We start from the raw sequence: 12,593 nt of genomic DNA, 5'->3' as shown, positions 1-12,593 counted from the left end.
AGGCGCGATATCGGCCTACCTCCGCCCCAAGACGGATATCGAGATGAGGTTGAAACTCTGATTCGACCGGTTGCGCTCACCGGTGATGTAACTCACCGAGCTACCGTCATAACTAGGACTGCGGGTGTTTATGCAAATTCCCAGTTTTATGGGGTTACCGGACGTAAGGGATCGAAGAACGGTTCTGGATTTGTAATTACGTTTTCGATCGAACGCAGCATGGGTGACAGGTTAGACGCTGGATGTTTATGCAAATTCGTATTTTTTCTCAATACAGCTAAACGATATGGAATGGAAACTTGTTACGCATGCGAAATATTAAACATTGTCGCGAGTATTTTACTTCGGATATTTTATACGAACTTTTGTACCTCTGAATTATATTCTTCGTGAGTTGTAATGGCAAAAGAGCTGTAAGTCGCAAAGTATTTCATATTCGACGCGATAAATGAAACTTCCAGTAGTACAGATACTATGTAACGAATTATATCGATATTAACCCTTTGCACTCGGAATTTTATTCCAATTTCGTTACCAGCAGCTCCCAACGCTTCTAAGTGTTTCATTTGAAATTTACTTTAAGCAAAAAATTTAGACAATTTAAATAAATAAAGGAAAATAGAAATTCACTGAAATACCAGTTTTATTCACACTATTGTCGTATTTTGTCATTTTCAAGAGTATGATATACCTCGAGACAATTTCCAGGATGCAGTCCTGCTTTTCTAGGATATTGATTTTTTCTAGGATCTATTGATTTGCATATGAAAGAACGTCGAGTGGGACTGGACAAAGGAGCTGCTGAGATAAAAATTGAGTTACACTCGACGTAGGAGCGCAAAGGGTCAACGCAAAAAGATGTGATGTTCGCCAATTATCATGTCAGATATATAAACCGCTGATGTTTATGCATTTCCACAATTCTACGAATGCAACTTGTCTCATCTGCTCACAAATTTGCTTAATTCTGCTCGTTCTAATGTTACGCTTCTGCCATACAAGTGAAAGATTCTTCTTCCTACGGAAAAAAGAAAACTAAATCTTAATGGTTGGTCATTTTTTTCGTAACAATCCTCTGCGATATCTGGTTGCGCGGATCGAGGCGTGAAGGATGATCTTTTTGAAGAAGGAAACGACAGCTCCAGACGAATATAGTTCCGTTCTAGGGTTTAGCCGGGCCATGAGATATTAGATTATGCAAATGTCCATGGTAGAACGCTATACCGATCAGATAAAACGTTTGGTCCGACCAACGTTTCTTGACATTGCTGGTGGCATTAGGCGAGAGAAGTGACACGATCTTGATTAAAACGCCATTCGTTGAATACCGATTGTATCTATTCGCGGACGTTTTCGCGGACATTTGAAATAATAAGCTTGAAATCACTCGGTTCTGCATGCATCGACGCCGCGTGTCGAGATAATGGCTTAAGGCGAAACGCAGGAATAGATTAGTTTGCGTACGTTCTCTCAGGTTGCGTTTCTTTGATTGCTCTGTCGCTTCGGGTGAAGGCGGTGGTTCTTCTTTAGTAGCGAATACAATTTTTGTAACGAGCTTGTCAGCGTAAGATCGTTGTAAATAATGCGAGAAGCCACGAAATAGTTGGATAATCTCAATAGAAATTTAGATGAACAAAAATCGTAGATGAGGAGATCCTTCGAGTTCTGTCTACTTGAAACTGTCATTTCACGGCTGTTTTTTAACGCAGCTTTAAACGTAACTTAAAAGGTAAAGATCATCGACCGAGGAACATAAAAGTTGCAACATATCAAGTGGAAAAGTTTTAGAGTTTTCTATACCAATTCTTCTTATCTTTCATTTTCTGAAACCTAACGCAAATGTCATACAAGTTTTATTTATACGGTTTTTATAATATCCATAGAGTACATCATAGTTAAAAATATCATTTTTATGTAGCAAGCTATGGACGAATAATGCAAACTTCCCAGAAACTATTAATAAAACCTGTCATCGTTGACCTTCCAACGTTCAATATTAAAGACAAACCTCTTAAATAATTCATCGTGTTTTAATAAATCATCGAATATTTAATTCAAAGATCAAAAAGAAAACTGTTGGTTGAGTCAACTCGCATTGCCATTAATCGTTAAAATTCAGTTTATCGGAAACCAGTTCGAGTATGCTTTTCCGTGGCACGTTTGCACGGATCTACAGTCAGCCATGAAAGTCTATATTTCGTATATCTGACTTATCAAAGAAACTGAAAATTCACTTGCTCGCACAATTACTTGTACTTACGTATCGATTCAATTATTATCAAACTGAAACGTTTAACTTAGAAAAGTCTTGCAGCAGAAATTGCAAATTTCAATCAAACAATTTTTATTTCTAAAATTTAGAAGAAACGATAAAAATTCCAAACATCAAGAAGACAGCAACACGTTATTGACGCTTATGCCAGCTATTATGTTTGTGTAGACATAATAGGCGTATGTAATTTTTCTAACACAGTATTTTATATTCTTTTTATTTCTTTCTTCCTAATTAAATTCGAAGTGAATAAATCGTAACGCAATTTACATCTCACCATTGAAAACACTCCACTGACCTCCCTAAAGAATTAAAATAGTCAAACTCGAAGATGGTATCCCGCTGGGGGTAGCCATCCACGTGTTATTTACCAATTAAATTAGAAAAATTTACCAAATGTCCAGCTGGACAAATTGCAAAATACAAAATAAATAATAAAAAAAAGAAAGAAACTAAAGAAATAAAATAGTCAAACTCGAAGATGGTATCCCGCTGGGGGTAGCTATGCACATGTTATTTAACAATTAAGTTAGAAAAATTTACCAAATGTCCAGCTGGACAAATTGCAAAATACAAATTAAATAATAAAAAATAGAAAGAAACTAAAGAAATAAAATAGTCAAACTCGAAGATGGTATCCCGCTGGGGGTAGCTATGCACATGTTATTTAACAATTAAATTGGAAAAATTTACCAAATGTCCAGCTGGACAAATTGCAAAATACAAATTAAATAATAAAAAATAGAAAGAAACTAAAGAAATAAAATAGTCAAACTCGAAGATGGTATCCCGCTGGGGGTAGCTATGCACATGTTATTTAACAATTAAATTGGAAAAATTTACCAAATGTCCAGCTGGACAAATTGCAAAATACAAATTAAATAATAAAAAATAGAAAGAAACTAAAGAAATAAAATAGTCAAACTTGAAGATGGTGTCCCGCTGAAGGTAGCTATGCACATGTTATTTAACAATTAAATTGGACAAATTGCAAAGTACAAATTAAATAATAAAAAAAAAAGAAAGAAACCAAAGAAATAAAATAGTCAAACTCGAAGATGGTATCCCGCTGGGGGTAGCCATGCACATGTTATTTAACAATTAAATTAAAAAAATTTAACAAATGTCCAGCTGGAAAAATTGCAAAGTACAAATTAAATAATAAAAAAAAAACATCTCACCTGCGAAATTCTTGAAGCTACACGTTCCTACCATAATATTTTATACTTAAGGGCTGCATTTAGACTCTTGGGGTTGAGTGTACGTACACATAGGTACGTGTATGAGCAATTAAATTGGCGATTCTAAATCAGAGTGAAAGGGGCGGCCTCGAATTGATTAGGATTCGACGACCGTATTAGGAACCGGTTATAAGGCCCATCCGAAGGAATAACGAGGACGAAGGCTGGATTTTTCAAGGACCGCGAAACACGACTCGGACAGACGGATGCTGGTTGACGTGCGGCATTTCAAATTCTTCCTAACGAAACATTCTGGCGAGTGTCGCGTATATCTGTGAAGGTATCGACCGGTTTTCTCATCTCGCGCGCAACAGACCGCGGGAAATTAGCCGTTTCCTCGATCTTTTTTCATTTAAACGCCACGCAGAATTTGAAAATTCGAGAAAATGTGTTACGGCCATTAACAGACGTCGGTTCGATTGAAAAAGCTATAAAAGATGTTGGTGAGATAAGGCTTGGCGAAGCGAACAATTTTTCAGGATTAAGTGTGACATTCGATTATCGGTTTAACGTAACGTGGAACGTATATCCGACGCGCGATTAGAATGTTAGTTGGGAATTAGTAGAGCGTAATTCCACAGTTTGTTCGGTATTTATGCGTCCTATACAGTCTACTTGTAAAATATTTCCATATATTGGGATGGTCTTAAATTATCTGGTATTACGTTATCGAGGTAGTCTGATTAAAAATTCTGTTTGAAATTAGGAGGGTAGGAACCAGAGTGAGTTTTTATTTTAAATGTGTTTTTGTGATATCTGGGAAACGACGTATCATTTTAAAGGAAATACAGAAAATTGTAAATACTTATACTTTTTTACAGAAAATAATAATTTTTTCCAATTCGTTGACGAATTAAGACGACCCAAGTAATTTTTCTAGTGTTGAAATGTTTTTGTAGGTACGAGATCAAAATTTGTAGACCCTGCACGTGACTCTTAGACATCGCTAATATTTTCTGTTGCTATTAAAAACACAACGTAATGCTCGTTAAATTGGATTACGTATTCACGCGATGATAATTCGGATGACAGAAGACTATTAGTCTTATTGATTATATCCTTGATATCTTGGTATTAATATGTTGATATATTATATTTGATCAATCATAAAACACCTTTATAGGAACATAACACACGTGAAATGTATCTTTACGTATCTTTATCGTTCGGGGAATTGTATACGACCAAATACCGAAGATAACACTGAAAACTTCGCTTTATGCAAATCACGGATTGAAACGAAGAGCGAAACACCTTGAAATTATACAGAATACGATACACTTCGGCCACAGTTGTACTAATAAAATACAATCAACATATATCTAGAAAGTACGCTTCTTCTGAGTCGTTCAAAAAATTATGTACGACGCAATACTGAAATTGAATAACTGCGTTTCATGCAAATGAGAAACTTAAGCGAAGAATAAAACAGTTTGAAATTACACGAAATGAAAAATCATGTTCAGATAACAATTTCGTCTCGATTTCTAAATATAAATCTCGGTCGTACGAACAATTTTATACGGCCAGATACTGCAGCTAATAATAATAATAATAAATAACATGCAAGCAGACAATTTACATCAACAACAAATCACCTTGAAATTATACAAATCGTAAAACACGGTCAGATGAAAATTGTACCGCGATATACGAATCTTAGTCGTTCGAAGAATCATTTACGACCAAATAATGAAAATAAATGACTTGGTTTCGTGCGGTCGACGATGACCACACGAACTACGAAACACCTTGAAATTACACAGAATGAAAGAGGACTTACTCAGGACTATGATTGTAATTGTTTTCTCATCGAGCCTCGAAGCAAAATCTCCTCTCGTGTACGAACTTACCGAGAGATGTCTGGTCGCGCAAACAAGAGAAAAAACAAAACAAAAAAGAAAAAACAAACTGACTGCGAAGAACATAGCTCGAGAAGAGCAAAAGCACGGCTGTCTTCATGAAAGTAAAATCATTTCCTGCCGCCAGGTACGTGCTCTCTCTCCCTCTCTCTCTCTCTCTCTGCAGGTTTGACGAGCTCGCTCGCTTCACCTGCCTCGGAATGTAGCTGCAGAGCGCAAAGTGAAAACAAATACCCCTGATGTACCTGTCCTCGACGAGGGCAGCAGACGGTACCCCACGAAGCGGTGCATCGTGGTGGGCCCTACGGGATTTGCCACGTCCTTCGGGAACCCTCGTTCCAACCTGGACAGGTTCCTTAGGGAGAACGTTGTGCTCGTGCGGTTCTTCGCTTGTCAGATTTTCCAAATATCCAAAGACGATATTTTTACTATTTTCCATTAGACACTAGCTATTACTGGCAAGTAAGTGATCGCGGATTTTGTCATTAAGTGTTGTTGACAAAATCCGCGAACACTTAGTTGCCAAGCCAATAGTAGAATTACAGCGAGGGGGTGGTTTATTCGTAGAAATAATTTAGTCAATTAACTAAATTAACTGAATTAACTAAATTAGTTTATTAACTAAATAATAATTTAGTTAATAAATTTAGATAATATTTCTGAATATTCAATTGTTGGAAATATTATATTGTTATATTTATATTTAGAAGCGCGAGGGAGAATGTTAGTAAGCGCTTAGTAAGCGCGTTAAATGGAATGCAACGATGGATGGAATTTCATGCCGTGTGAATGCTGTTGTAACAGGTTCACTGTTACAGTTGTCATCGGCGACTCCTGTCATTTTTTACAGTGATTAGAATGAGATAAATTTTCGACAATGTAAATAACTCGGGTAGTATTGTTAGAAGAAACTACGTAAATACAAAATAATATTTTGCAGAAATGAATATTTATTTCATGGCGAAATATATAAAATTCTATGTGTTAATATCATTGCACTGTAATATCACAAGTTTCCAGATTCCGAAGGTATCGAACGACGTTATTGCTGTTTCAATAAACACTAGCCATTAGAACTCGTGTCATTTCAAGCAATACAATAAAACAAAGAAAAAAAAAGTTAATAATTCTACGACAAAAATCACTTTGGAAATAAATAAATTTCACAACGGAGAAAAGAGAAAGAAATAATTTCATGCTTCGCGAACAAATAGACGAAGAAAGAATTATTTAAAAAATTATTTCCCAACAGAAAGAAACGAAACGTTTAGCTCCCTAAAAAAAATCGTTCGCGTCAACAGGTTGTCGAAACAGGTAGTTCGTGACGTTCGTAAAGGTGAACAGGTAGTTTGAAAAAAGCTGCTTGTCGAAAAACTTGTTAATTCGACAGATCCATAGGGGAGGCGGTGAACTAGGTAAGAAAAAGAGAAGCAAAAAGAATCTGAGGTTGGAGGAAAAAAACGTACTTTTTATTCCAGTCTCATAACACACGCCTGGTGTATACGAGGGTGTACGATTCGCTGCAGGGATGCGGACAAGGGGAACGCGGCTCTCATCTGGTCGAGGAAAAAAAGCAAATCTCAAGGCGTAGTTAACGACTCTGAGGGGTGCCATGCTATCTCACTACGTCTAGACGCTCGATGCTCGACCCTAAATCTCTCGAGCACGCTGGGGTAATGGAGGAAGCCGACCAACATTATTGCCGCGCGTTAATTACTATAACTTACAGCCCCCCGCGCCAACTTGTTGATTTAAACGTCGCCGAGTAAACGCGATTCAACTCCTTTCCTATCGAATGTTTCATCTAATTGGACGAATTAATCGTTGCGCGGACGGGCATAAATATCGCGCGCGAAAATAGAACGCGAGAGAGTTTGATTATCTTTAAAAGATGCAAGCAGCGACGTTCAAACTCCTATATTTTATATTCTTTTAATTCGGTTCCTATGGAAAATCGATAATAGCGAGGAAGAGACGCAGCGGTGTATTTTGAGAAAAATTTCGAACATTTTAACGGAATGTCAATTTTTAGCGACAGGTTATGCATCTTCATTGGAGTCGTATTATGCTTAAATTGCAAGATATACGATAAAGTCGATGATAGTTTGGGAAGATGCGGAACGAATACGTTGTTGGAGAGTAAGGATTTTAAAGAACGTATTGATTAAACGTGTCTTTCTGTGCGAAAGTTATTTGTTATAATGAGAATTCAATCGACAACGAACATGTTAAAAGAATTTTAAAGAGCAACAACGTTCTTTCTGATTAATAATTAAATGCCTTCCGGAGAAGGAATTGGAGATTTCTACCGGAAATTCGGCGCTGTAATGCGCCATGTGAATTTTATTTATTCGTCAAGAAGCACGAGATATCTCCACCGACACGATAACGGCTTGAAAATAAGCGGAAAGTTGAAAGCGATGAAGTAGGAAGGAGATAATAATTCGACAGAGGAATGCATATGTGATGTACTCGATTTCGTCTTTTAAGACCAGTGTATCCAGTGCGGCGAAGAAAGTTAATGCTGGAATCTTTCAAGAAGCTTTAATCGTGATACGACTGTTAACGAGAGAAACGAGCTCTTCCTACCTCGAGAAAAAATGAGATTAAAAAGGCGTATCGTCTCTACAGGTAATCCCAGCGTGACGTAACATCATTAAGATAGGTGTAACAAAACCTTATGGTACCATTAACGAAATTAATAGCAACATCAAGAATCTTGAGTGCAAAAATCTTCCAACGAGATCGACACACACTCTACGAACCAAAGAATTTCTTTGTAAAAAAAATAATACCGAAAAGGTATGTACATTTCGAATCAATTGAAATTCCAGCAGAAGGTTCCACTTAAGCCTCGGTCCACGGGTAAACAATCATCGAAATCGTTTGCATCAGTTAGGTCCCTTTCTGCTAGAAACCTCAAAGAGAACCGCGCGGTTGAATTCGCATAGAGCTCGCGTAACAAATGAGAAAATTAGTTTTTATAATTATGAAGAACGTAGCGTTTGTAACTGTGCTGTGTGTATTCTAATTTACGGAGATAGTCGACGTAGTCTCTACGCGACTGATACGAGCTGCTCCTTTGACGAAGAGGTTAATTTCGCGGAATAAAAAGTAGAGAAAACTGAGGAAAATTTTGATAGAATTTCGAAAAGCGGAGTTAACTTTGGCCTGTGAACAATTCATATACGATAATAATAAGACGATATAGCAAGGCGAGAAACAGCGAGCTACGAAAAGCAGTGTGTATCTTACCCTTGTGTCATCCCGCTAGCCAGCTTCTCATCTCTCAATACTTACTCTGGTTTCGAACGTTGAAGAGACCTGTCGCGAACAGGTTCGAACTGGTCCTCCCCCGAAAACGGGCGAAATATCCACCCTTTTGATCGTGTATGAGTAAAAGGGCCGAAAAGGACCCCGGCGGCTCCTGCTCTTCTCGGGATGGAAACCGGAGGAGCAGAGCGAAAAGGAAAGGAAGGATCCACCTAGGACGAAGGTCTAGCGGGGGTGATCGCGGGGGTAGGTGAAGAGGCTATGCACAGGTCGGGGTGGTAGGTTGGATTAGTGTCGGAGGGTGTCAGAGGAGGGAGAAGAAACGGCAGATGGTCGGCGTGGACCCTGACGTGGGAAGCTCCGAATTCTCCAAGTTCCCACAGCCAGAGTGCACCTGCCCTCCCCACTCTGTCACCCCGTGCTGCTCGACGGGGCCTATATAAGGTCCGGGGTTGCTCGTCTAAGGCATCATTCGCTCACTAGCGTTTCGTTCCAAAGCAACTGAGAAAAGCACGTATACAGCCAACAGCATACGTATATCTGTCTTGGATTTTCTCTCGAAGTAGCTTCGTAAAGAACACGCTTTTTCGAGAATTCCAAGTTCGAGTCGAAGTACAGTTTGCGCGCCGATCCGCACGGTTCATTCCGAGTCTCGAGAGTGCACGCACGGACGTACGGACGCGCTCCTCTTTAAAACCGGTTCAGTGTTGAGAATCAGCAAAGGACGAGAAGCAAGATGGCCGCCGCCACAATGAGCCACGTGTTCGACTACGAGAACGAGCTCAACGATAACCTCTACAACCTGAAGATGTCGGGCAAGAGCACGGCCACCAACGGCAAACGGGTCAGAAGCGTGTTGAAACCCATTTTGAGATTGTTGAAGAAGAAGACGAACAGAGGGAAATACGCCAAAGACCAGAAGGCCGTGCCACAAGTGGAGATCTTCACCGAGGAGGTGGACAATCAGAATAATGCCAACGAAGCATTGGAGAGGCGACTGTTGGCGGAACTTCAAGACGCCGAGGAAGGAGCTGCCATCACTGTCTGCTTGGACGGACAGATGACAGTCGTACCGGTTGTACCTGGTCAGTGCTACGTGCCCGTTCATTTCGCGCACACCCACGCTGGCGACTTTTATTGGACGACCCTGAGCATGGCCGACAGTGACCTGTGCTACAAGGAACGCGCCTTCTCTCAACATCAAACACCTGAGATGCAGGTCGCGTGAAAAACCACATCATCGGCGTACGATCAAGTTCATCTACCTCGTGCTAGAATGCACATCACCCTCGGAAATCGATCTTCCAAGTCGATGTTGAGGATTCCTGGAGACCTTGGAAAACCACCTGCGAGGATGCTCCGTCGTAACGTCCAAGTGACACGAAGATTCGACGAGAAATAATGAAAACTTGCCGGGGATCAAAACGGACGAAGATGATGTCTACAAGATGGAGCTGGGGAGAATATTTGACCTTGAGGGGCTGCCTCTCGTGCTGCCAGACTGCCTTTAGATAAGATAACATCGAAACTGTGATAAATAGATTTAGTTTTTTAACTGATCTCTAAGAATGAAATTGTGAAGTTTCATGACACTTTTTGGCTCGATGATCAGTCGGAGAGAAAAATATTCTATTTTTTTTCCTTTTTGTACTTCTTTTTTATTCATTGAATAATGCGATAGAAAGTTTATCGCAATTGTGATATTCGTACCTACTAGATTAGTTATTGTATACGTTGTGATATTGGCTTTAATAGTCGTTCAGACGAAACTTCCTACTGTCTTCCAGTTTATTAAGAGTATAAATAAATTTACTTCTAAGATGAAATCATCCGATTCGTTATTCATTCCCTTCCTTTAATTATTAAGTTCTTAGCGATAAGTCTTGACCTTAGAATTTGATATATCTAGAGAATATTCAAATTTTTCTGATCGAATCAAGTTTCTCAACTCTTTTCTGACTAAATTAAATTTAAATGGCGCGATGCTATTAAAAATACGAAAGACTCCTTCGACCAATCCCGTAAAAAGATACTTCGAGAAACGTTTCCCCTTTTAGACGAAATTCATTCGTTTCAACGATTCACCTGTGATCTTTGAAATTGGTCAGCCCTTCATAACCGGCTGTATTTTCGAACAAAGGTTTGGAGATTGGAAAGGGTCCATTCATACCTGAAACTGGTTTAAGAAAGCCTCGGGGGTCTTTTCAGCCCTTCGTTCTGCCGAGGAAAGATTCGACAAACCTTTAAGAATTTCGGATTCATCATTGGGAGGAAAAAATTCGACAGGAAATGGTATAGAATTCTGTAGAGTTTTTGGACAAAATTTTTCCTTGCCGAAGTTGGTGGAAGTTTTAGGGTTTAGTTTAAAGTTAGGGGTTTAGAAGTTAGGGGTTAGTAATAAATAGACGATTTCCTAGAAACCTCCACCGCAATCAGAAAAACTTGTCATCGGAGATTACACGTATTAGTTAGAGCAACGAAATTGAGGGTTCTAAGAGATTCGTACAATCAGATTTCTTCTTTAAGCTAATTAAAGAATCCTTTTATCTTGTACGCTCCTGTTCAATTATCCTTTTTCACACAATTAATCAATGTACACACCTGTGGATCCGCTGAATGAAGTAGAACAGGTTTCTTACGTAATCAAGAAATTCGACATTTTCACGACTCTCGTCTCGATGAATAAAAATTTCTCTAAATATTAAATCCATCACGATTATTTCATCTATTTCTGCTTTCTATTTTACTGATATTATTAACGCTTATTTAACAAAATTACGTACGTAACATCTCCAGAACTGAATGGTTCCTCTTAGACTATGAGAAAACTTATTTTTTAAACGATTTTGGGAAGGATACGTAATACGCTAAAGTCGAAGACTATATTTTTATAATATTGCACACCAGCTAACGTTATTTCAAACGAATTATTATCTTACACAGCGAACAAATTATTTTAAAAGGCACGACAAAAATTGTTCACATATGGACCAACTTTACCAAATGTCCAGCTGGACAAATTGTAAAGTACAAATTAAATAATAAAAAAAATATATGGACTAACGTCAGATTATTTTTATGCAACTTAATTAAAAAAAAAAAAAAAATATCGAATCTGCCGAGACATAGAATATACAAAATAGATATTATACGAGCTATTAAACGAAAACTCGTTTGTTGAAAATACGCACACGTGTTGCCCATATGTGACAAGCACATGCCCACCAAGGTGCATGGGGTGCATGAATTCACATCATTTTCCGTGACGAGTTGGGGGTAACCGACCCCCGAAAACTAACAAAAGATTGCGGCATGCTTGATGCTCGTGCATCAGACGGTAATACAATAATAGCAGGGGTGCATAATTCGCCGATAGGGTTAATCCAATTTTATGTTTATTTAACGGTCAGCAGACCGCGAGTGACCGAACGAGGGATCGAAAGCGCAAATGTTACGTTAAAGAGTAGAACAGCGCAACTTATCGGTGAATCTCAATTAACACATAGTCATATCGTATTTGGAAGAAAAAAAAAAGAACTTTTTAGTTGCTAACTTTTTATTTTCAAGTGCTCGTTGGATATAATACAATCAAAGAAATACATGGACGATAATGGTTTTAAAGCCGCACTAATTAATCGCGTAAATGGAAGTAAGTAAATATAAAAATTGCCATCTTGTGTTATCTTATAAACGTAACGTCAAATGGAACTCAGCAATGGAAATTTGAATACTTCGAAATTACGAAGAAAATAAACGACACACGTTGGAAAATTGAAAAAATGGTTAGGTAGATCCCTAGATCGAACCCTGAAGAGTAGGCAACCCTTCGTATCATTCTGCATTAGGACCAGCCCTAACTTTACACTGCCGAAACCATAGGTTATAGACTTTTTATTTTCGCAATTTACTAAAAACGTGCAGGTGTCTGTGGCAAAATTCGTATCG

At 38.5% G+C, this 12,593-nt stretch overlaps 1 protein-coding gene and 1 long non-coding RNA gene across 2 annotated transcripts in view; one reads left to right on the top strand and one right to left on the bottom strand.

Annotated features, from left to right (window-relative positions):
• LOC138187075 (uncharacterized) overlaps window positions 1-12,593 on the bottom strand; it is a 163,092-nt gene that overhangs the window by 96,728 nt on the left and 53,771 nt on the right. The window lies entirely within an intron of this gene.
• On the top strand, window positions 9,283-9,876 carry LOC138187144 (uncharacterized). Its single transcript, XM_069127623.1, has one exon. The coding sequence runs from the start codon at window positions 9,385-9,387 to the stop codon at window positions 9,874-9,876; it is 492 nt and encodes a 163-aa protein (XP_068983724.1). The 5' UTR covers window positions 9,283-9,384.

Source organism: Bombus flavifrons, chromosome 14, assembly GCF_040668555.2.
Source record: "Bombus flavifrons isolate JBK064 chromosome 14, iyBomFlav1_principal, whole genome shotgun sequence".
In the NCBI taxonomy this organism is placed as follows: Eukaryota; Metazoa; Arthropoda; class Insecta; order Hymenoptera; family Apidae; genus Bombus; species Bombus flavifrons.
Note: the sequence above shows the minus strand (reverse complement) of the source record. Positions and strands in the feature narration are given on the sequence as shown.

Bases quoted from the DNA above. Each gene is read 5' to 3' on its own strand.
- LOC138187144 (XM_069127623.1), top strand. From the start codon at position 9,385: ATGGCCGCCGCCACAATGAGCCACGTGTTCGACTACGAGAACGAGCTC.